This window comes from Coccidioides posadasii, chromosome 4 (assembly GCF_018416015.2).
Source record: "Coccidioides posadasii str. Silveira chromosome 4, complete sequence".
Classification (NCBI taxonomy): Eukaryota; Fungi; Ascomycota; class Eurotiomycetes; order Onygenales; family Onygenaceae; genus Coccidioides; species Coccidioides posadasii.
Window position 1 is genome coordinate 637,331 of NC_089410.1, and position 22,143 is coordinate 659,473.

Here is a 22,143-nt window from a genome sequence, read left to right on the forward strand (position 1 = left end):
AATATGAACCAGCCTTCAGTCTGTACGTGCAGCGTCGCCTTTTCCACTCCATCAATCCGTGATCAAGAAGCTGAGGAAGGCTCCTGCGCAACTGCATATATTTGACCGCGCTGCGTTCACGCAACAGAGGGCTGCAGGCACAACTTGGCCAACCGAAGCGGGCCTCCTTGCTTTCGAACCCCTGCTCTCGAGTCTCCAGCAGGGTCCTTGATGACGCTTTGAAGGCCAACAAGCTTTGTGGTTCAGCCTTACCTGCCGCGTTGGCCATGTTGCTGCGGCAACGGCCAGCAACAGCGCACGCTAAACCGCTTTCTCGGCTCGACGAGACGCTCCCGGGCCAGCCAGCAAGCCAGCCAGCCAGGGTTGAACACACAACGCAGCTCGCCGCCGCCGCGACGGGGCGCTAAGAACCGATCCTCTCTTCTTTCTGTTTCTCCTTCTTCTCACCGCCCTTCTCTGCTGCTGCGCCTGGGAAATTTTCTTCTACCCCCGTCGCCTGCTTCTCCTGCTCTCCCAACACGCGTTTGTTGTGAGCATCCTCGATCCCTCGTGATAGTGGGGTTGCGGCCAGAAAACGTCACTGTTTCTCACCGCCCCCCCTCTGAACCACAGCGATGACCGTCAACATGAGGTCGCAATCCCCGCTGGGGAAGCAGGACTTGAGGCCTTCTCACATCCCGTCCCTCATCCATTCACGCTCCAACAACGACCTCTACGATCGCCCGCGAACCCCTCAGCACCATGGATTCACAAGCCCGCTGCACACCCCACACGGGAGCCCTAGCAAGAGTCGGCTGCCACCAGGCGCCACAGACCTCCCAAGCATCTTCGATAACGCCATGAAACTCGCGCCGCCGTCACCGACTAAATCTGTCTTCAATCTGAGCAATCTGTCTCCCGGAAAGGGTCAGATAAGTGGAGGCGAGAACCTGACCACCTTCAACGAGAGCGTCATTCACAAAACAACCTCTGTGCAGGGCAGCCCGACGCGAAGAGGAAACCAGGAAAATGCACCGCCAGGTGGATCGCGCCTGGGCAAGGAACCCGTTCCCAATTCGAATCACGCTGCTCTCTCGCGGCAGGAGGCATATCATAATAACAAAGAGCGTCGGGACCGTAGGAACCCCGCACAGACCAGGGGCTTGACGGCCGAAGAACTGGAGAAATTGCAGCTACCGGGTGTCAAACGCCTCGCGAATGTCGCCCAATTGTGTTAGTTCCCTGTCCTCTCTGCTTGCTCTACATCTAATCAGTGCTCTTACTGTCTCACACCTTCTCAGATTTTCTTGATCATTATTTTGATCTCCTGAGCTACGTGCATAACCGCCAAACACGTCAATCGCAGTTCAAAGCCGCCTATCCCCCTCCGCCTCTCACTTCACGAGTGGAGTACGAAGCTGCGCTCCAAAAGTACTTAGGCAGAGAGCGAGCTCACCTGCGCAAGCGAAGAACTAGACTGCGTCATGCTGATTTCCAGATTCTTACACAAGTCGGGCAAGGCGGTTACGGTCAGGTCTACTTGGCGCAAAAGAAGGATACTCGTGAAGTCTGTGCGCTGAAGGTTATGAGCAAAAAGCTCTTGTTCAAGCTGGACGAGATTAGACATATCTTGACCGAACGAGATATCCTCACTGCCGCGAAGAGTGAATGGCTGGTCAAACTTCTTTACGCCTTCCAGGATGAAGAAAAGATATACCTTGCAATGGAGTATGTTCCAGGAGGAGATTTCCGTACCCTGCTCAACAACGCTAGCGTTTTGCATAATCGCCATGCACGCTTTTACATCGCCGAGATGATTCAATGCGTTGATGCTCTCCATGCCCTGGGTTACATTCACCGCGATCTCAAACCTGAAAATTTCCTGATCGATTCGACGGGCCACGTGAAGTTGACCGATTTTGGATTGGCAGCGGGCATGCTCAGTCCCGGAAAGATCGAGTCGATGAGGATCAAGCTGGAGGAAGTCGGCAAAACTTCGGTCCCGTTCGGTCGACCCATGGGCCAGCGCACGGCTGCAGAGAGACGTGAGGGATACCGGACGCTGAGACAGCGCGAAGTGAACTACGCAAAATCCATTGTTGGATCTCCCGACTACATGGCACCGGAGGTGCTCAAGGGAGAAGAATATGACTTTACCGTTGATTACTGGAGCTTGGGTTGTATGCTCTTCGAGGCCCTGGCCGGATACCCTCCCTTTGCGGGTGCTACTGTCGACGAGACATGGCAGAACCTCAAGCAGTGGGAGCAAGTCTTGCAGGAACCAGTTTACGACGATCCAAATTACTTCCTATCGAGACGAACCTGGGACTTGATCACCCGGCTTGTGGCCTCGAAGGAGCGCCGGTTCAAAAACATCAGGGAAATTCACATGCATGAATACTTTATCGATGTCAACTTCAACAGACTGCGGGACATGCAGCCTCCGTTCGTTCCCGAACTTGACTCCGAGACGGATGCGGGCTACTTCGACGACTTTGGCAGTGAATCTGATATGGCTAAGTACAAGGAAGTCCATGATAAACAGAGAGCCCTAGAAGAGATGGCAGAGCGAGGCGAAAAAATGAGCAAGAGCCTGTTTGTTGGCTTTACCTTCCGGTATATTTACACTGTTTGCCCGTATTACGGCCCCGTTGCTAACCCTTGGATTCAGGCACCGTAAACCAGCCATTGGAGGCGACGGACGAACCAGCCCCCGAAAAGCGATTCCAACGGACGGCTCTTTCGGCACCATATTCTAACATGCGATGTTCTCCACGAATCTCTTTATAGCCTCCAATTGCTCCCTGAAAAAAAGGCTATGTGTTACCTTAAATGCAATTTTCGCTTCCATTCTGAGCTGGCCCTCCTTTCCCTTTTTTTTTTTTTTTTCCCTCTTTTTCTTCGAAACTTCACTTTCCTTTGCTCTTCAGCTGCGCTTTCATTAATATATGAGTATTGTAATGAGTTTCCGCCCGCATCACATCTCCTCAACACATCTGCTTCTCTTTCTCCATTGTGTATGTCTGATGTTCATGTAGACGCGATCAGTTTGTCTCTTTTCTGTTGCTGTTTACTCTATTCCTGTGCAAAAGGCCTGGGTTGGCTGGATCTGGGTTGAGAGTGAGTTTGTGTCTCCAAAGTAATTCTCTCAATTGCACTTATTCATTTGCTTGAGTCCCATGTATTCTTCCAGATTCCATGCTTTGTATTATGGGTCATTCAGGTAGCTAGCTGGCATCAAAATATGAAATGAAAGCCGGTACTCTGTATTCTGTACTTTGTGCTCCGTACTCTGTATGTTCGATATTATGATAGTGTGCAGGCTCATTGGTCAATTGTGATGCTAGTTCGGTGATGACGTAGTTGGCTGGTGTTTATTGTCACTCCATTTATCGTCTCAGCCTCAAGCATCAACACACTTCAAAAGTTATTCGTTAATCCCGCCAAACAGTGACCATCAGTGCATCTTCTACCATGTTCCGCTTCGTAAGTCATTCTCTCCACCAACAACACTTCCTAGCTAAGCCAGAGCTACTAATTCACCCCCCCTCCAAACTAGCACAAACCTCTCGACATCATCACCCTCTTCCACAAACCCGCCCTTCCCAGTTCCCTCCGCGCTCTCGCCCTCCTCAAACAGGCCTCTGCCAACGCTGCCGAAACTGCCACCATCGACCAGGCTTCAGATCACTCGGCGCAGAACAAGCTCGAACGTCAGCGCCGCGAGCAGTTCGACCTCACCGTCACCGAGGAGCCGCCCACGCCGGATCAGTTGAAGCTGATCATGGACTATATGGCGGCGGGGGCGGGCAATGGCGGAGTGGGCGCGGGGAAGCCGGGGGATTTGGTGAGCGGGGCGAGGGATAGGCTGGATGCGCTGAGAAGGTTGAAGGAGGATGGAGAGAGGTTTGTGAGGCCAGTCGTGAGTTTTGGCCCTGGATATTTCTTCCATTTTCTTTTTTCTTGAGAGAGATTTTATGCTGATATAGGAGTTGTATTTATAGGTTGTTGATTGGAATAACGGGAAGGCAGGTATGTGTATAGCTATTCCGATTTTCTGGTGTGATGCGCTGATGTCGCATTTCTCTGCCGCTGTTTTAGTTCTCGGGACAAACGAGTCTGCCATTTTGAAGCTGCTGCAGGATGAACCACCGCATACACCTGATGATACTGCATGAGGGCATTTTCATGCCTCGTTTATGAGTCTAATCTACGGTTTTATTCTAGTTCTCAGTGGAGGGCAATATCTGGCGTTATGGGGGCATTTATGTGTATGACTTGGGAGCCATTCGTCAGAAGGAGGGTATAAAATGACAGTCTCTGTCCATGGAATTCTTATCTATGTATGTATGAGCCTGCTCCGATGTCTGTAAATCTGTTTCAAGCATAGTCTTTCAATGAATCTTTGGGCAATGGGCTTTTTTTTTAACCGAAGGACATAAGTTTTTAGAAGCCTTTCGCCGCCTCGAAAAGTTTGGAGTTAGGCTTTTCTTTCGGGTCCGAAATTTTGGCGGTTCCTTGACAATATGTAGGGGAGTGGTGAGTGAGCAAAGAGAGGCGGGGACGCAGGCAATATTGAAACTTCCTCCTCACAAAACCACCACTTGTCCCGTTACTTACACCGGGTTTGGTGATACTTCCGCTCCGCAAGACCAGACTGTCACCGCTACAACGGTTGCGATGACGGACGCCACCACAAAGACCGGAAATGCCAGGATGACGGTCAACAGCATACTTGCCAAGGTCGCAAAAATGTTTCCAACGGGGGTCAAATTGCTGTAAATTGCAGTCTGGTATAACGCCGCTATCGGGCCTGGACAACGGAATATTCACAACATCAGTGGTCTTATTATGCGGGGTTATGTACGTCGAATCGAACGTACCGCCAACAATGCCAATTGGTCCCAAACCCGCCGATAGACAGACAGTGCAAGTCACGGCGAAGGCGATCGAAAATGCAACAATAATCGCGAAAACATCTTGATACCAACGGGTTAGCCTTGAGCGAAACTGTTGATTAAGACTTATTTACTGGTAAACGTACGCGGCTGGGAAATCCAGTGGGGGAAGTTAATCCAGCATTCCATAACCCACCGCGTCAGATCGGTCCAGTGGCCCATCAAAGCATGAATCCACTTTTCATACTGGACGATTTCCACGACAGACGATATCATTGGCCCATTGGTGACATACTGGCGAGAGCTATCAATAAATTGAAGAATGGGCAGCGAGCTATTTGGGTACGGAGGAAGGATCATTTTGCTCTTCAAGGGCAAGCAGGAAGCTTCTGAGCAAGAGGGCGAAATAGATGAATATCAAGATAACCGCGAATGTTTAATATGTTGAACGTGGGAGGGAGGTCTCAGAGCAACATCCGTAGGGAGTTTAAGAGAGAGAAAAGAGAAAAAAAAAAAAAAAAAAAAAAAAAAAAAATTTCAGCTGGAGAGGCCGAGCATAATAGCCTTGCGTGGGAAATTCCTCATAGCATATCATGTGAGAGGCCTTGCGGCAAAGCAAGAGACCTAGGAGAAGATTGGTTAGACATACAACACAAAGTGCGGCGATCATGGCCTTAGAAAGGCGTCCTCCCCGTTGAATACCTCTTTATAAGGTGCAGCTATCGTCTATTGTTCAGCTGAAGAGGCTCTTTAGGATATCATCAGCCCCTTCGGTCAGTCAGGCCACCCACCTCTGATTGACGGAGGGCGATGAAGAGGGCTTCTTAAACCTCACAACTTCATCTCTCTGTGTGAACAATGTAGACACCATCTATTCTTCTGCCATTACCAATGACTTCATTATTTCCACCTCATGCAGGGCGGGGCTTTTTGATAGTTTTGAACAGGCATGTAAGAAGCAGATGACGTTTAGGGGGGTGATGGATTATCTGAAAGAGAAAAGTGCAGAAGCACTGTCGTCTGAACGGAGAATCTTGCTCTCGTCATGGTGTTCCCTGTCTCCCTTAATAGCACTGTGCCTGAAGCATTTTTGGGAAAAAAAAAAAAGAAAAAAGCATCTGCTCGCCGTGGTGGCCTTGACATTCTGAACAGGATTATCATCGCCGACATAGCAACTGTGATAGGGCGGCTGCTCGCCATACTAACATCAACAGGTTTGCTCTTTGGGGCTGTCTGTGGGCGTATTGCTCAGCCAGTATTGTTCACGCAGATGGATCGGATAGATCAGCCTGAGAGGAGCGGTTTGGGGTTTCGTTTTCGGGCTGCTCTTTCTCCGTCTCGGAGGATTGGGTTGAGTCGATATGGAGTATATGGCAGCCGATTCCTCCGTGTTTGTGTTACCCATAACCTAGGCCGGATCCAAGTGATCGTGGAATTCATGCAGGACTCCGGTTCCTCTGATAACGGGCGACGTCAGCAACCTGGTGTGCCTTTTCGGGTCCGCAATTGCCGTAATGGGGTTATTCTGCGCATTGATACATGCGGCCTCTGCATTCAGAACGAGTTTCCATTATTTTCACATGCTCTAGGGACTAGGAATTGTTCTCGAATCGGCCATAGTAAGCTTCTAGCGAAATATTCTGACCCTGATGTTCAACTGCATGATTCCAGTGGTGGAATCCGTCGCAGTAGCAATTTTCCCCCCGTTTGGATTGGGTGTGACTGGTGTGTCTCTGGCTGTTTGCGTCCACTTCAGTAGTGTGTCTGGAAAGTCCATCGCAGCTTTAGGCCCGCTACCAAGTGGCGTGTCAATGCCTCAGAATAACAGCGAAGCAGTTACCTTTATTCCAGAGGCGGAGGAGCTCCAGTCATATCTCCCATGCGAAAGAGTCGTTGAGATCCTTGCAGCAGAGTTATGGCAAATCGTTTCGTGTGATTTGGCAGGTGATGATTGGGCTTTGCCGGGGTTGAACTTGTCTCTCAAACAGTTAAAATCACCGCTGAGTGCGATAAGCCGAGGAGACAGCGCTTCGAGAGCGTCTTCACTGCACCCTCAAGACGCCTTTTCACCCCATCGTCCCGGTTGAGAGGATTATTCTTCCATCGATCGCAGTCGAGCAATATGTGCTGCGCTGCACTAAGCCTAATCCAGCCAAGTGTTCAGGGCACGCTGGTTCTGCGCTGATTTTCCCGCACAACGAATTCACTCAAGCAGCGCTATCAGCGTGTGGCGCATTCGAGGGCGGGGATGCATTGTATCTTTAAAAAGTCAGATGGATGAACAAAGACGCTGTTTCAAGGGTTTCGTCACGTCATCGCGCAAAAAGGGCCGTTCTGCAACAAGAGAAGCTACTATGGAGGACCGAAACCCAACACTTTTGACAAGCAAATGCTTCAGTATGACTGGGCTTCTGCCCCTGGAGGGATTGGGGGCGGCGCATTTGGGGTTTGGGCGCGGATACGAAGTGGCCAACACCCAATTAGCGATCCGCTGCCGGGGGCCACGCCTCCGCCATGTCGGGGAGCGATTCCTTACCGAGAATGTCCACTGTGGCCCGGCTCCGTTTTGCAATCTCTCCAGCCAATAGTGCCCAGCATACATGCGGCGCCAGGGTTTGATCAAGGCTTTAAAGCGGCCCCAGAGAGCAGGCAAGGATGCAGCCCACGCTAAAGGTTCGGTTTTTTCCGCCTTGACAAATGATCATCCTCAACCTCAGGCATGGTCGGCTGGTCCGCAGGGAAAGGTTGATGTTCGATCAGCGGCAGCTCTCGATCAGAAAACTGGATTAATGGTTTGCTGGCTGCCTTAATAGATACAACTTCGACCTTCCTTAACGACATAAGAGACACGACCGCGACCCTTTCCAACGTTTGCCCGGCGATCGAAGTTGGTCCAGACCTGGGAGCTATCTCTCTCTTGCTCTCTCCACGGTCGACATGGACGCGGACACCCGACCATATAACTTCACATGGAGAGCGATTGTCGGATCGAAGCGAGCGCGCGTTGTCCTTCTCCTCTTGACTCTCATCCTCTGTGTCTCGCTATTATTACCATACGCCCCATCACGCTCATTGCCTCACTTTCCAAAGCTCCCGAAACCCGAAGATCCACCCCCCAAGAATGATGATCAGGTGGATTGGTCACAGTTTGCGTATTCGCAATATGCGACGAACCCAGACTACCTCTGCAATTCTGTGATGATTTTTACTACGTTGAAGCGTCTTGGTGTGAAGGCAGATAGGATCTTACTGTATCCTCAAGAGTGGCCGGATAATGATCCTGCCGACCCTAAGTCCGGGTTGCTGATAAAGGCGAGAGATGAGCTGGGTGTAAAGCTGAGGCCAATATCGGTGCTTCAGGAATCGGCGGATCCAACCTGGGGTGCCAGTTTTACGAAGCTGCTCGCATTCAACCAAACCGATTACCGGCGGGTGTTGAATATTGATTCTGACTCTACAATTTTCCAGGTGTGTGTTTTCCCGGACTGTTTTAGTTATGTGTGCTACCTTTTATTCTGCTTCTGACACATTGTTTTGTTTTTCAACTCGCAGTCCATGGATGAGCTATTCCTCTTCCCTTCTGCGAAAGTAGCCTTGACACGAGCTTACTGGCTCGATAATTTCCTTTCATCCCAACTCATCCTCCTAGAACCCTCCGCAACCGAATTCGCGCGCATTCAAGAATCGATCAAGAACAAGAAGCCCAACGACTTCGATATGGAAATCGTCAATTATCTGTACAAAGACCATTGTATGATCCTACCGCATCGACCGTACAACTTGCTCACTGGGGAGTTCCGTGGCGACAAACATGCAGCCTACCTAGGCTCCGAAGAAGAGGTTTTTGATCCAGAGAAAATTCTCAAAGAGACGAAGCTGGTCCACTTTTCGGACTGGCCGTACCCGAAGCCCTGGATTAACGCCAGTAAGCGTGAAACAGAGCGGCTTATGCCGGAATGCAAGACTTCTGAGCAGGGTGGGGAGCAAGATTGTCGCAATCAAAAGACCTGGCTATGGTTGTATTCCGATTTCAAGGAAAGGAGAAAGGTAAAATCAGGCTCAACCCCATCTTTACCTCTTGGCTTTGAGAAGTGTTTGGGCTAACTCAACTGCAGAACGTCTGCGGTTCTGACTTTTAATGCGTTACAATGGACTTACGTTATGGAAAGAGTTATATATCGGCGAATGCGTTCAGGGACTCTTGTGCTAGACTCCCCTGTATATGTATAATCTTCGACTGTTATTTTGGCGCTAGGAAATTTTTTGGCGTGTTGGAATGGATTGCAGCTCAGGCATATACATGTCGCATATAATATACACGCACATAATTACTCTTGCATTGGGGCAGCTGATCCAGGTCTGCAGTCATGGATCTATGTGTTCAATTTCTCTAATCCACTTATTTTTCATCATTCTCAACACGGTGTGTTGAATATGTGGTTTCATGGGCAAATTGAGTTCGTGCTGTTTCAAGAACCATACCTACATACTAATTTCTTCAGAGGCAGTCTGCTGTAGAGAGTCAAAGGATGCTTGACGCAGTGATGGGGTTTCCAGCGAAATAATTTTTGAGCTGACAGAAAGACGCCCGGTCTCAAGCTGTTCTTATTTGATGAGGATGGCGGTAGGTGATGATTGAGGGGGTCAGTGTTGTGTTCCACGCTTGCCAGCGACACGGCGAAATCCGTCCAGGAAACGTCTCCTCTTTCCCTCACATTTCCAGCTTGATATATTTCTCTCGGCTGCTTCATGTTATTTTGAGGCGACTTCAGCTATTTCATACACACAGCGCAAGTAACCGCGCCGGCTGTCCGTGGAAGTTTTACAGTGCAAGTTTAAAAGAGCACAGTACGTCTAAAAAGTAGACAATTTCTAAGAAGTGTCCATATCTCTGACAATAGTCGAAAGGGATCAACATGGCGCGTGCGCCGGCTAATCCTATGTCCGATGGTCCTACCTGAGCTGAATGCGGTAAACAGGGCGTTGTCAAGTTGATCAGGGGCCTGAAATGTTTGAAAATTGAAGAATAATTGCGAACCTTTGCGACAGGTTGTTCGCCTTAAAAGACAAACCTGAGAAACATCGTCAATCTTCAAAGGTACCTAGCGTTCGTGGTGCCCCAGAGAAAAAGCGTGCTGCTGGCCCAAGGTGCAGAACCCCGAGGACAGAACATTTCATCCACATCCCATGAAGATGTAGCTTCAAGAGCATGAGGAACAGCAAAGAGAATGAACCGGAAGAGGAATAGGTGACAGTGGACGAAAAGTCAACTATGGAAAGTTGGTTCAGTCTGCCTATTCGTCCCCATGGCAACCCTTGCTGAATGCCGTCTGATGGTACAAAGGGGATATGGTGCACACTGAAGCTGCCGTCGCGGAATTTGAGCTCTAACAATGCCGCTTGTGAATTGCTGCTCAGATACTAGGACAATGCGATATCCGATTTTAGAACCTCTTGACAATAATCTCTGGAATTGTGTGGCTCGGCACTCTAAGGAACAAGGTTGCGATAGTTATAGGGCAGGATTAGTTACAAGTAGCCAGAGACCCGCTTCAGAGGTGCTCTGCAACGTAAAGCAGGCAGGCCATGAAATCAGGCGATTGAACCCATCTCATCGTGCCGGCTCGCAAGGGAATGAGATTTGGAAAAGGGATGGAACTGCGCAGTTGGAAGCCCATTTGGATAATTTATGCTTAACTAGCCTAGTTGACTAACTAACTAACCCAAAAATGGTCTTAGTTAACTAGCCCACCGCAACTCAACTTCGACGTCGTCCATCGCGGAGAGTCAAGGCATCGCCGAATCGCTGAGGAATGGTTCACGCTTCAACGGCGGCTTTGATCTTGCTCAGGGCTACAGCCTACATATCGGTAACAAGAAAGAAAACTAAGTTTCCAACGTTTCAGCTCTAGAATGGAGCCGGTGGTGATGGCTGCTGGCCATTAGCGGGATTCTGCCAAAGAGAGCTCGGGAGGACGACACCTTGGGCCCTGTCACAGTCAAGAGCTACATATCTACCCGCCATGTCAGTTGTTAGGCCCCGGGTGAAAGTCGCATGTAAGCTATGTCACTCGAGGAGAGTCAAATGTGACCGAACGGAAGAATCGGCATGCACCAACTGTCAGCTTGCTGGTCAGGAATGCCAGTCCATCATTTCACGGCGTGGAAAGTATGTGGGATAGTAGCCATGGATTGTCCTTCAAACGTAGGATGCAAGTCTTCTCGATATACTGACCCGTCTGAAGATACAAACGACACCGAAATGAACCGGGCCGGGTACGTTCAGTCAGAGGATTAAAAAATGGAGGCCCTCTGCCCGACCCTTCCCCGAAAGGCGATTCCACTGTCAATTCGCATGCCGGCCTGCCGGCTATCACCCAGGAAGCGTGCGAGACCGTTGCAGCTCCTAGGGAAACATGTGAAGAAGCGCCGCCTCCGCCTGTGGACTCCAGTTCTAACACCCAAGGGAACGACAACGAAATGGTCCACTATGGGGATAGCTTTAACCTGAATTATATCTTCCGTGAAATGTGTGACCCGTTCGATACGGCCTCAGGTGTATGCTCCCCAGAGAAAAACTCGGAAAACCTAAAAAACTTGGAGAGCCTGTATCTCGAGAATCTGGATGGCTTGACAAGACTTGCACTCGATGAGCGAAAGAGAGACGATAATTTACGTTTACGCAGCCATGGAGCGTTTAGGATGCCTCCTAAGGAGGTTGGCGACGAGCTGATAAGGGTATTCTTCCGGTACTCTTTACCGATGTCATCGTTGCTCTTTGACCGAGAAGACTTTTGCCTAAAGTACGAGAGCGGGCGTATTTCTCCGCTACTTTTGCATGCTATCCATTTCGTTGCGATTATTCATTGCGAGGATTCCGTTTACAAAGCAGCTGGTTTTCAAAATCGACATGAAGCGAGTTGCGCTTTTTATCATAGAGCGAAAGCGTTGTATGACGCAAATTACGAGTCGGATTCGATAGTCAATCTCCAGACCGTCTGCCTTCTGTCTCAGTGGTGGGGAACTCCCACGGAGCAGAAGTATACATGGCATTGGATGGGCATTGCAGCCAGCCTTGCGCAGTCGCTGGAATTGCACCGATCGTTGGTGGACCCTTATTTGTTTTTGTCTTCACAAATCTCGCTAACAAATAGCCTAGGAGAGCATATGCTAACCTCAACACAAAACATCGGAAGCTAAGGCGAAGGATGTGGTGGGGTATATATGTGAGAGGACCCTACAGACAACATCAAGATCTCAACATTTTGCGTCGCTGATCCCTCTACTGTAGATACTAGACATTCTCGAATCATTGATCTTGGGTCAAACACCGCACATCAACGACGCATACTGCGATGTGTCGCAGCTCACTGAAGATGATTTTGACGACGAGGACGAAGAAATTATCGAGTCACATATGTTAGGAAAACGAACGACCGAATCTACCTTATTCTTGATATACCTCTCGGATCTTACTACAAAAAGTAACTTTATTATCTAAAAACTCCAGTTCTGAGAATATCTGCTTACATTATGCACCAGTAAGCAGGTGCCTTTTGATGACCTTCGGTGCCAATGCCGACGAATCGACAAGGACCGAGTCTCTCGAAACTCTCAGTTCATGGGAAACTTCTCTGCCGAAGGAATTACATTATCCAACCTCCACCATCTCGATACAAAATGGCTTTTGGGCTTCTTTGCTCCATTTACTTTATTAGTTTGTGCTTTGATCCTTGGCAATTTTTCAGAGTATTTCTGACAGCTTTGGTCAGCACTTGTCGAATACTCTTACACCGAAATGGATCTCATTTCCCCGATAGAATGGCCGTGGGAACGACCACATTTGATGCTGCCGTCAAAGTGGTCCGAATGCTGGAGGACCTACTTTCGTCAGATGCGCTTTGTTTCTCACCGCTATATGTGTATGTCGCTTCTATCCCTTGAAAAGCTCGTCCTAAACGTCTCGCAGAATCGCGCCGACCTTTGCTTCCTTGTCTACTCATATCGCCAACATGCAAAGCTCATCCCAAAAAGTCAGGGATGTCTCTGAGCACAGAGTTCATCTATGTATGCTCGTGTTAGACAAACTTCAAGACTACTGGCCGCCTGTTGCTTGGAACTATCGGCTATTTTCTCGGATTCTTCAGGCTTTGAAAGCCCGTCAATCGGTGGATAAATGCCCCCCATATCAAGACTTTTCAGCTAATGCGGGTTTTCGAACCCCACAACCGGGGTCAAGTTCTTCCCGACATAACCAGAACTCACTGGGAGAGAGCTTTGTCTGCGGTTTGGCTAGCGAGTTTCCCATGGTTGATGCAACAGTGGAACCTGTCGACATCGCCACTACAGCCTTTTCTTTTGGAGGTCTGCTAATGAACCCCCAGTTTAATGCGGAAATCCCGTTTTTATACCAAGAGAACGCCTATAATCCAGGATTGTAGTCCTCGGAGCGGCAATCATTCTTGTATATGTACAAACCGAAGGAGAGAAAGCCGCACTTTCTCTCGGGAAAAAGACGATGTATCATCTCCACGCAAGTGTATATTTGGGACTCATGCCTGTACGGGATGATTTCTCTGGCTCTCACTCCCCAAAGCCCCTTTTCATTTCCTATACCACATTCTCGTGATCCGTGTTTTTCTCATTCTCTTCTGCAACAAAAACACTCCGTACAGCAAAGCCTCCGGGGTCGGCGGACATCCCGGAACATAGATATCAACCGGAATAATACGATCTACTCCTCTCAACACGCTATAACTGTAGTGATAATACCCCCCTCCATTCGCACAACTGCCCATACTAATTACCCACTTGGGATCGGGCATTTGGTCGTATAACAGCCTCAGCGCAGGAGCCATTTTATTCGTGACGGTTCCTGCCACTAGCATCACGTCGGCCTGTCGTGGAGATGCGCGAAAGATGATACCAAGTCGGTCTTGGTCGTATCTAGGCATGGAAGCGCTCATCATTTCAAGCCCGCAGCATGCAAGGCCAAAGCTAAGGGGCCATAGGGAGCCCTGCCTAGCCCAATTGACAAGATTATCTGTTGTCGTCCTTTTTGCGGAACAAGTGCGGTGTCAGCATCTTATGAATCTTTTGATGCTAGGGAAAACGATAGATGGCAATACAGGAAATGTTGAAGGGGGGCTCCCTTCTCCGCGTCGGGTTTCACCGGTTTTAACGCATTCCCGTTCCAGGTTGAAGACGGCTGTCGTTGGATGTATGTTGCTTTGGCAATCGGCCTCTGCGTACCAGAAAGCAGGGGATAGATGTGTCGAGTACGTAGACCCGGTGAAATTATCGTTAATACAGCTTTCATGTAGACGGGAAATCTCGCTGTCAATAAGGGGGTGTAGGTTATATGACCATGAATCAGAGAAGCCTGGAAGGATTCTTAATCGGCAAAAGATTACCAAACAGAGCTGGGGGGTTCCAAACAGCTTGAGAAGTGGAGGATAACGAAAAGCATCAGGAATACACCTCAGCTTTAAATCTGGAATCAGTGATTTGTCGTGGGCTCGTATCGCCGTTATATCTCGAGTCGGCGTTATGGATGCTGAGCCAAGCATTATATCGGCGGTATGGCCCAGGACGACAAGTTTGTCTGTCATTTTATCGACAAGGGATGGAGAGGAAATTAATCAAGTTGGCAATAGCAATTTTACTGAAGCAAGTTAAATCCAGATAGTATCTCGCATTACGGAGCAATTCTTGCGTGTGACCCTGGATAGAGCGCATGGCCTATATGTTGGAGAAGCTGCGTCTAGATGGCAAAGGAACCGATGTTATCGTGACTGGGGAACCGAACAGGGTCAGTTAGGGCTGTTGCTAAGGGCGTGCTTAAGGGCGGGTTGGGGCAAGCGAATGGCGGGCAAGGCTGACGGACTCTGTCAGGGGCGAAAACCAATCAAGTTGCTACTCCAATTTGGCTTAAGTTCTGCCATGCCGGTGGGAGTACTCAAAACGCTTGATCAAACTTTCCAGATGAGACCTTTTCGCATTGGGTTGGAGAATAAATAAGCAAGGATATACTGACATTTTCGCCTTGTCGCCTTTTTGGTGCAAATTCTACAAACGACGTGTAAGATATGGCCAGCCAGCAGGTCACCCACGGTGTATTCACCACTTATGCAACCCTAGGAATCTGCCCTGCCTCTACGCTACTTTGTTTGCGCGCCATTCCATGAAGTGGCCCGGATGATTTCGTCTGCCATACCATCGTGCAGGATAGCGGCCAAGTGAGCTGGAATCTCCCGGGTAGTTTTATCTCGTAGAAGGACATGGGTCCTGAACGCAAGATATACGGTCCTCCTGTGCTTTTCAATAAAAGACTGGAATGGTTTTGCTCAAGGCCATAAAAAGTATTCACGAGCAATAAGCGTTCTGGATTTCGGCCCCTGGGTGGCTTTCTCGTTACTCTCGCGTTCGCTCTCACAATCCACTACCGTCTAAGATAGTTCGGGAGCTTAGGAGGTAATTGAATATTCACAAGCTCGTTATGCAACTGGCACATCCACTTGAAGACCCGGTGTCCCCAAAATATAGCTCGCGGTAAGAATACCAGTTAGTATCTGCGTCTAATGCTACGCAGTAGGAACGTTGCACTCCGCATTCATATCAATTACGGCGCCGAGGTAGCCAGAGAGAATAGAATCTGGCCGAGCGTTCAGGTCTTGCATAAGAGTGGATAAACTAGTATAGACTGGAGACCGGAATTTCTCCAAGAACATTTTGGAGTCTAAAAGGGGCCTGCAGTCAGTGAATATGCGTCGAGTCTTCCAACCTGTCATCCTGGTATAATTTACCACCCCGTTCTCTGGGGAAGCCCCATCGCCAAGGATATGGATGCCGGAAATGAATGGATGGCCGTCGGCCTACATCTCCTGTCCTTGGAGCGTAGCGAATTCAATAATGTAGCCGCGCGAGTCCAGTATCCTCTCGCGATCTCCAACGGCGGTTTTGTTATTCTGTTTTATGAGAATAGAGCATTGGCCGGAATCATAAGCCTTCGTGCAGCGAGTCAGCAAATGCTTAACACCATTGGGTCATCCACCGATTGTAGCAACAACAAGGACCTTTAGCTTGCTTAAGGGAGACATATGCATGGCCTAAGAACCCCGGGATTGGTGCGGTTTGCCGGACATTGAGAGAAGTTCCAATCCGTCATCTCATTTCCTTGACCACGAATCCAAGTCTTTCAGGATCGGAGTGTTGGATCCAGGCATATGATTATAAAAGAGTAGCTAACTCCAGGTACACAAGGGAAGCCGAGATCTCATGTCAATGCGCGAAGGGCAAACCGCTGTGTCTCATTTCTCTCGCTGCATCCGGCCGCCAATGCTGGAGTTGCTCTGTCCTCTTCACCTGCAACTTCTACTCAAAGCTTCAGGACAGCACAGATCCGTCAGCTCCATGTTGAAAAGCCGGCTTCTATAGCTTTCCAGTTTCCAGTCACTCGATAATACTTCAAATTCCAATTGCACGCGTCGGGACTGAAGCTAGTGATGGAAGAACACCCGAAGTCGTCGGTGCATCGGACACTAGATAATCCGAGCCGAAAGTTTTTCCAGTCCAGCGGCAGAGGTCCAATATAGTTTCGAATTCATCTGCAAAAGATAACTACACCCTTTCTCATACGACTTTCTTGCTTCGTACCGAAATGTGAAGAGATCTAAAAACACCGTTGAAACCGCACGGCACTCAAATCAAAGAGCGAGGGATTTGATCATGAAGTCAAGAAGCTTCGGAAAAGACACACTCAGATCATCATACAGGCCAATATGGGTCTTTCCAGGAACGAGAAACAGCTCTTTGGGCTCCTTTGCGCGTGCTACGGCTTCCTCGCTGAAATACCGGGTGTCCGCATCAGCTCCAGCTACCATTAGGGGAGGACGAGGCGAGATCAATTCCATGAAAGCGTATGATGAATAATTGACCATCAGGTCGTAGCTTCTCAGGGGGTACCGGTTTGTCGATCTCGGATGGCCTGCACGCGGGGTGCGATAATAATCGCTCCCCTCGCGAAACAGTGTTTGGGTCTCTGGCGGTATATCGTCGGGGCTGTCGGGCTCAATTGGCAGAGTCGGCGGCTGTTCTCCCTTGGCCTCTGCAATACGGGCCTGACCAGCTGATCTTAGTGTCTCTTGAAGCGCGTCGTGATCGATGATCATGGCGGTGCCTTCCATTCCTTCTCGGAACAGCTGGCCAACGTCAGCGGCGCTCACGGTTGCCACGGCTTTGATGCGGACGTCTGTCTGGGCGGCAAACGGCACATATCCTCCTGACGCGCAGATCCCGAGAGCACCGATACGCTCCGGGTCCACGTCGGGGAACTGTTGAGAGATAGGTGACGGCAGACCTTACATCTTCGGCTCGCTGGCTCTTCATGACTTTCGCCCTGATATGCGGCATCGAAAGTAAGAGCAACAAACCCTTCTTCGGCAAATTTTGTTGCGTGTAGGCCCGCTGTCTGTTCCTTTACGCCTCCCATGGGATGGCTGACAACGATGCCTGCTCGTTTACGGTTTGGGGCAGACCCTACAGGAACATACAGCTCCCCGACGACGGTAATACCCTTACTAGTAAATTGAACCTTCTTAGGCGTCACTGCAATAAGAGTTCAATGCGTGTAAACCGGCTGAAGCACTGACTATGGGAGATCTTGGGCTGAAAGAAATCAGCGATCGCATCAGAGCATATCCTATCATCCCAGCATGATGTCATGACCCAGCAGTCAAATTGCCGTCCGCTTAGGTAACTAGCCGGAGTAAGGTCGGAGGGCTTTTGGATGGTTTGGCTGCATTCGTGTGTAAGATCTAACCACTCAGCCTCTACAGAGTACATACCTACCTTAGCATCCTAGAGAATATTCCTGTTGCCCGGACCCCCTATTCCCCAGGGTGACCAATCGTTGGGCCCCCCTTCACCCCAGCTTTTTACCTGCCATTGCTCATATCCTCATATCCTCCAGCTCTCTGGAACAGGAGAATATCAATAATTATTCTCAGGGATTTGGACACAGCGGGTGTGCGGTCCGCGGAACTGGGCCGTATCGCGAAGTTGAGACTCGGGGGTTGACTAGACGGCACGGTTAACGCCTATGCTTATTGCTCATAAGACTTATTAGGTGCATCGGCGGATGAACGCAAGCATGAGTCTTTTTGAGGACAGGTTTTGCAAAGTCTCTATTCTGCGTGCTAGAGTTTTGACAAGCGAGATGACTGCAAACCAGATACTACTTAGTTCTGTATAAATAGCTAAGCAAAGCGGTTTACATGCCGAGCACGCAGGATTCCTTGCGCACTGCTGATCCGGTGGAGCAGAATAAGCTTGGGGAGATGCAGGAGCTTCACACCATGGTCCAGTGTGCACAATCACTGACGAGAGGTTACGCGGTAGTTGCATACTTCCCCAAATAATGACGGTACTTGGTGCTGGTGGTATAGCTAATCTACCCAGCAAAAAGATTCTTTAGCGGTTCAAAAGCGCAAGGCTCACGTTCAATTCAGACAAGTACGCGCCCGTAGGACGTCCTTGGAGTGTCAAATCACTCCTGACAAAAGCCTAGAAGATGCTGCTGGACTGGTGAGGGTGGAACATGTGGCAAATTTCGCGAAGGTGGTGGCAGAGATTTGAAGATATTGGGCATACAAAGCCTATCAGCTCCGATGGAGTGATTAATTTGCTAATGGTTGGGATTTCAGAGTCGGCTGCTTCGGAAGGCCAAGAAGTTTTTGGTGTCTGGGAGCTTTTGCGAAATGCCTAGAGAGTATTTTGTTGCTTACGAGGACTCTTTCCACGAATTTGGAGAAAAAAAAAAAAAAAGAAAAGAAAAGAAAAGGAAGAAAGGAAGAAGCCTTGACGCAGGCTGTGACCACACAACGTTATAGTTTTGGGTTTCACTTGTGTTCTGATTTTAGACCAGGTATTTGAATTGGTGCTCATCTTACCATTTGTCGCCAATTCTAGACCCTGACTTTATGAGAGCAATTCGGTAAGGGTTAGCTAAGTATTGATCCCAGTTGCTGCACATCTATCTGGGATTAGGAAGAAAGATTTGCGTGAAGGCATGGGGGAGCTCATCTGTTTTTTGATAATAAGAGCATCAACGAGAAATCCATGATATCATCTCATTGTTCATTAATGATTGGGGACATTTCACACTGGGTGTCCACCCCCACTGTAGGAAACGTCAAAAGGAATGAGAGCCGACAACAGTAGAAGCATATTGTGCTATGAGATTTATACCTATAATCCTAATGCAAGCGCTCTATCTCAATACCCGATGCGCGACAAAAATAGCAAATAATGGTAATAATAATGTAAGTAAGGGGGTATATAGATATTGAACTTTATCTAGTCATAATCCAGGCGAAGCCTCTTTCGACTCTGGCGGAATTACCTTCGCCAAAAACTTCTCAAGGTCTTGGATCTCGAGAGGGTCACCTGAGTGGCCCATTCCACTGTAGTCAAAAAAAAAATAAAAAGGGTTAGCACCGGCATCGGGGCAAGGGCCGCTAACGGTAGGAATGCATACGGGTATTCATTGAAGTCGACCTCCATGCCCATCTCCTTGAGATGCTTGGCCGAACTCTGCCCAAACTCAAACTTCACAACTGAATCCGCATTCCCGTGTGCCATGAAGACCGGTGTCTTCTCATTCGGCCAGTTTTCGGGAAGTAGTTCCTTGATCTTGTTGGAAAGAGGCAGGTAGCAGGAAAGAGCAAAAATTCCTCCAAGCTTCTCTTTGCATGTGAGGCCAGTTATCAGCGACATTGCTCCGCCCTGTGAAAAGCCGCCAAGAACGATACGGGAAGGTTTGATTCCTTTGTCCATTTCCTCTTTGATGAGGGAGTTGAAATAATCACGAGATCGCAGGATTCCCGGCTCGTCTTGCTGTCTAAGGAATTCTTCCTCAGTGGCCTGCATTTTCGTTTTCTGCATAAGCACGGGGTGCCAACATCCAGGGAGAGACAGAGAGTGAGACAGAGCCAAGAGAGGGAGTGTTACTCACAGTGACCGAGAGCGTTGCGATGTCGTACCAAGCCGGCATGGTCATGCCGAAATTCTACCACAACATTCAATATCCACACCTAATAACATCTTTGTGAGTTCCTGTATCTAGGGTTGACATACAACTGTAATTGGGATTGAGGGCGCGTTAGGGAATATGAACGACACTTCATCGAACATGCCTCGACGGCGCCAATTCCGAGCAAGCATCATCCTAAACCCCCCATCAGTATCGAGAGAAAACATGCCATCTCGATTCTAAGCTGACAGGAAGAGCATACCACCCGGAGCCACTGCCATTGCTGTTAGCTGCATGATTGGATCACCCCGAGATGGAGGTCATTGCAGGACAGACTTACTCGTCGCCAAGGCCATGGGCCATGATAACGGTGGCAGTGTGCTTTTTTAAAGCAGGCACTACGAACGGAGCTGTCACCATCCTGAACATGTGTAATCGGATATCTCCTCTAGAACGTAGAGAGGGATGCGGCAGTCAAGTGATGGCTCTTCCAACAGCTTCCAATAGACCGAGAAACTGCCCTGCGCGACCGCCTCGGTAACTAGTTAGTTATCGGCATTTTTGTTGATCCGCTCCCTGGCAGATGAGTCAGCTTTCAACCTTGACTAGTTAACTAACTAGCTTCGATATCGCGCTGGGCGAGATGCGACGCTGACCTCTGACCAGGAGCATCACTGTGATATATCTGAATCCCGCATGCTCTGGTTGAGCCTGGGGCTGTTAACGCTGCATTTTCACCTACTGCCCCATCTCCATCATCCTACATCCGTCAAGGATACATGGCAATAGGACTTTTCCTGCCATTGACTGCTGTAGTCTTGTTCCTTTGAGGAACGATTAACCAGCCCTGGTAGCTAAAACATTCCTCTACGATTGTGGCCATAGTTCAGCGGCATTATTGACAAGATACATATTTCAAGCACATCAGCAAAGGATGCAAATTTGGCAAAACGAAGGAGCACACTTCTATGGTGAAATCAAAATTGTCGAAGATACTGATTTGCGCAACCCGTGTTGTCCATATTACCGGCAGAGCTATTGATATACTCCGTACAGTGGTTTCAGAGTTGGAAAATTTGGATTTCAGCTGCTGAATCCAATGGTGCTGAAAAGATCTATATTGTTGATCGCCCCATAATTAGACAGGGTATATATATATGTACATACATACATACCTTCACCTGTCCAACCCAACTCCAAAGCTTTTGGATTTCCAGTTCATAAAAACAAGATAGCACTTGCTACCTACTGATTTGGATGAGCTTTTACCCATAACCCAGAAGGGACCGGCTGGCCTCTCTTATAGCAACGCAACACCCCCTACAACAATTGCGCCTAAAACTCCCCAGGTAGCTGTCTCCAAATGACCAGCTATATTCGATGTTGGTCCAGATCCAGAGTTGCCACGTTGCGGCTGTCCGTTCGGCGTGGACTCGTTTGCATTACGTGTTGCTGCTTCTCCCGAGAATGGCGTGGCCGCGACTCCGGTGCCGTTTTTGCAGCTGCTGGGAACGGTATACTCCGTTGTGGAAGAGAACGTGATATCGGCGCACTATTCCCGGCTGTTAATATATGGGATTTATGTAACTATGTAACCCCTGACAAGAAGGAATGACTCACATTATACAATCCACCATTTGGGTCTCCGTTTGTCACGACCTGCAGCGTGGCATTCATCCCATCTACCGGCTTCACACCCAGACGCTGCTCATCTAAGCTAACAGATGGCAAGCAAAAGTCTCCCAGCCCAACTTGCCTAAATGTCGGCACCAAGGTGATGTTGAAGTTCGATCCCGGGTGGCTGCCCAGCGCCAATAATACCTGCACAGCTGTCTGATCATGGCCCATCTCCAATGCGATGGGCATCTCGAGATCGGTTAAGGAAACGCTGGTACGGGACTTGGACATTGATTGGCCGCCGCAAGGGAACCTAGTGAGCATGTCCTCCGAAAAACCTCTGGGTGGCGGGTCAACCAGCCTGAAATGGGCTGTGGAGAGGGAAATGAGAGCACTGAACGCAAAGACTATTCCTGAGAGATGCATTGTGGTTGCTTTGAGAGACTCTCTGGTGCTCTGCAGACCGCTTCAACGAGGTGGACGATTACTTTTGGGAAGGTGAGAGTAAAAAGAGAATGCGGTTGAAAATGTATGCTATCCCTTCGATGGTTTACTTTACTTTTAGAACGGGTTGTGGGGGAAGGCACTGAGAATCGGAGGAGATACAGCTAATTATAC

At 49.1% G+C, this 22,143-nt stretch overlaps 8 protein-coding genes across 9 annotated transcripts; 4 read left to right on the forward strand and 4 right to left on the reverse strand.

The window, feature by feature from the left end:
- Positions 1 to 614: 614 nt before the first annotated feature.
- Positions 615 to 3,215, forward strand: D8B26_007107 (uncharacterized protein; the record flags this gene model as incomplete). Its single annotated transcript, XM_003071956.2, has 3 exons — positions 615 to 1,212; positions 1,281 to 2,595; positions 2,651 to 3,215. 3 exons carry the CDS (start codon positions 615 to 617, stop codon positions 2,736 to 2,738), a joined length of 2,001 nt encoding a protein of 666 aa, XP_003072002.2. The 3' UTR covers positions 2,739 to 3,215.
- Positions 3,216 to 3,413: 198 nt separating this feature from the next.
- On the forward strand, positions 3,414 to 4,415 carry D8B26_007108 (uncharacterized protein). The gene is made up of 4 exons (XM_003071957.2): positions 3,414 to 3,465; positions 3,539 to 3,901; positions 3,984 to 4,011; positions 4,081 to 4,415. The coding sequence occupies exons 1-4, from the start codon at positions 3,454 to 3,456 to the stop codon at positions 4,155 to 4,157; spliced, it is 480 nt and encodes a 159-aa protein (XP_003072003.1). The 5' UTR covers positions 3,414 to 3,453; the 3' UTR covers positions 4,158 to 4,415.
- A 21-nt stretch (positions 4,416 to 4,436) lies between these two features.
- D8B26_007109 (uncharacterized protein) lies at positions 4,437 to 6,959 on the reverse strand. Its single transcript, XM_003071958.2, has 3 exons — positions 5,024 to 6,959; positions 4,863 to 4,958; positions 4,437 to 4,792 (listed from the first exon to the last, which is right to left on the reverse strand). Exons 1-3 carry the CDS (start codon positions 5,235 to 5,237, stop codon positions 4,596 to 4,598), a joined length of 507 nt encoding a protein of 168 aa, XP_003072004.1. The 5' UTR covers positions 5,238 to 6,959; the 3' UTR covers positions 4,437 to 4,595.
- Positions 6,960 to 7,036: 77 nt separating this feature from the next.
- On the forward strand, positions 7,037 to 9,276 carry GNT1 (N-acetylglucosaminyltransferase). The gene is made up of 3 exons (XM_003071959.2): positions 7,037 to 8,345; positions 8,430 to 8,924; positions 8,993 to 9,276. Exons 1-3 carry the CDS (start codon positions 7,815 to 7,817, stop codon positions 9,014 to 9,016), a joined length of 1,050 nt encoding a protein of 349 aa, XP_003072005.1. The 5' UTR covers positions 7,037 to 7,814; the 3' UTR covers positions 9,017 to 9,276.
- Positions 9,277 to 10,656: 1,380 nt separating this feature from the next.
- Positions 10,657 to 13,318, forward strand: D8B26_007111 (uncharacterized protein; the record flags this gene model as incomplete). The annotated part of the gene is made up of 7 exons (XM_003071960.2): positions 10,657 to 11,046; positions 11,123 to 11,980; positions 12,037 to 12,103; positions 12,169 to 12,361; positions 12,420 to 12,594; positions 12,650 to 12,799; positions 12,847 to 13,318. The coding sequence occupies exons 1-7, from the start codon at positions 10,901 to 10,903 to the stop codon at positions 13,316 to 13,318; spliced, it is 2,061 nt and encodes a 686-aa protein (XP_003072006.2). The 5' UTR covers positions 10,657 to 10,900.
- A 3,264-nt stretch (positions 13,319 to 16,582) lies between these two features.
- D8B26_007112 (uncharacterized protein) lies at positions 16,583 to 17,047 on the reverse strand (the record flags this gene model as incomplete). Its single annotated transcript, XM_003071962.1, has 1 exon — positions 16,583 to 17,047. The coding sequence occupies one exon, from the start codon at positions 17,045 to 17,047 to the stop codon at positions 16,583 to 16,585; it is 465 nt and encodes a 154-aa protein (XP_003072008.1).
- Positions 17,048 to 19,093: 2,046 nt separating this feature from the next.
- Positions 19,094 to 20,496, reverse strand: D8B26_007113 (uncharacterized protein). Its single transcript, XM_066125427.1, has 4 exons — positions 20,013 to 20,496; positions 19,891 to 19,944; positions 19,414 to 19,799; positions 19,094 to 19,339 (listed from the first exon to the last, which is right to left on the reverse strand). Exons 1-4 carry the CDS (start codon positions 20,133 to 20,135, stop codon positions 19,237 to 19,239), a joined length of 666 nt encoding a protein of 221 aa, XP_065981509.1. The 5' UTR covers positions 20,136 to 20,496; the 3' UTR covers positions 19,094 to 19,236.
- A 269-nt stretch (positions 20,497 to 20,765) lies between these two features.
- Positions 20,766 to 22,105, reverse strand: D8B26_007114 (uncharacterized protein). Of its 2 annotated transcripts, XM_003071964.2 has the most exons (3): positions 21,529 to 22,105; positions 21,084 to 21,460; positions 20,766 to 21,023 (listed from the first exon to the last, which is right to left on the reverse strand). In XM_003071964.2, exons 1-2 carry the CDS (start codon positions 21,949 to 21,951, stop codon positions 21,209 to 21,211), a joined length of 675 nt encoding a protein of 224 aa, XP_003072010.2. In that variant the 5' UTR covers positions 21,952 to 22,105; the 3' UTR covers positions 20,766 to 21,023; positions 21,084 to 21,208. The 2 variants fall into 2 exon arrangements, with proteins under 2 accessions (XP_003072010.2, XP_065981510.1); XM_066125428.1 differs by having other exon boundaries at positions 20,766 to 21,460.
- Positions 22,106 to 22,143: the final 38 nt, after the last annotated feature.

What these genes read in the sequence shown, in the direction of transcription:
- D8B26_007108 (XM_003071957.2), top strand. An exon ending in AGAGGTTTGTGAGGCCAGTC is followed by an intron (nt 3,902 to 3,983) that starts GTGAGTTTTGGC and finishes TTGTATTTATAG; the next exon opens with GTTGTTGATTGGAATAACGG. An exon ending in TTGGAATAACGGGAAGGCAG is followed by an intron (nt 4,012 to 4,080) that starts GTATGTGTATAG and finishes CCGCTGTTTTAG; the next exon opens with TTCTCGGGACAAACGAGTCT.
- D8B26_007109 (XM_003071958.2), bottom strand. Translation starts at nt 5,237, where the DNA reads ATGATCCTTCCTCCGTACCCAAATAGCTCGCTGCCCATTCTTCAATTT. An exon ending in CCACTGGATTTCCCAGCCGC is followed by an intron (nt 4,959 to 5,023) that starts GTACGTTTACCA and finishes GTTGGTATCAAG; the next exon opens with ATGTTTTCGCGATTATTGTT. An exon ending in ACCAATTGGCATTGTTGGCG is followed by an intron (nt 4,793 to 4,862) that starts GTACGTTCGATT and finishes TCCGTTGTCCAG; the next exon opens with GCCCGATAGCGGCGTTATAC.
- GNT1 (XM_003071959.2), top strand. Translation starts at nt 7,815, where the DNA reads ATGGACGCGGACACCCGACCATATAACTTCACATGGAGAGCGATTGTC. An exon ending in CTGACTCTACAATTTTCCAG is followed by an intron (nt 8,346 to 8,429) that starts GTGTGTGTTTTC and finishes TTCAACTCGCAG; the next exon opens with TCCATGGATGAGCTATTCCT. An exon ending in ATTTCAAGGAAAGGAGAAAG is followed by an intron (nt 8,925 to 8,992) that starts GTAAAATCAGGC and finishes ACTCAACTGCAG; the next exon opens with AACGTCTGCGGTTCTGACTT.
- D8B26_007113 (XM_066125427.1), bottom strand. Translation starts at nt 20,135, where the DNA reads ATGTTTTCTCTCGATACTGATGGGGGGTTTAGGATGATGCTTGCTCGG. An exon ending in TCGCAACGCTCTCGGTCACT is followed by an intron (nt 19,800 to 19,890) that starts GTGAGTAACACT and finishes ACGAAAATGCAG; the next exon opens with GCCACTGAGGAAGAATTCCT. An exon ending in GTCGACTTCAATGAATACCC is followed by an intron (nt 19,340 to 19,413) that starts GTATGCATTCCT and finishes TTTTGACTACAG; the next exon opens with TGGAATGGGCCACTCAGGTG.
- D8B26_007114 (XM_003071964.2), bottom strand. Translation starts at nt 21,951, where the DNA reads ATGCATCTCTCAGGAATAGTCTTTGCGTTCAGTGCTCTCATTTCCCTC. An exon ending in CAAATGGTGGATTGTATAAT is followed by an intron (nt 21,461 to 21,528) that starts GTGAGTCATTCC and finishes AGCCGGGAATAG; the next exon opens with TGCGCCGATATCACGTTCTC.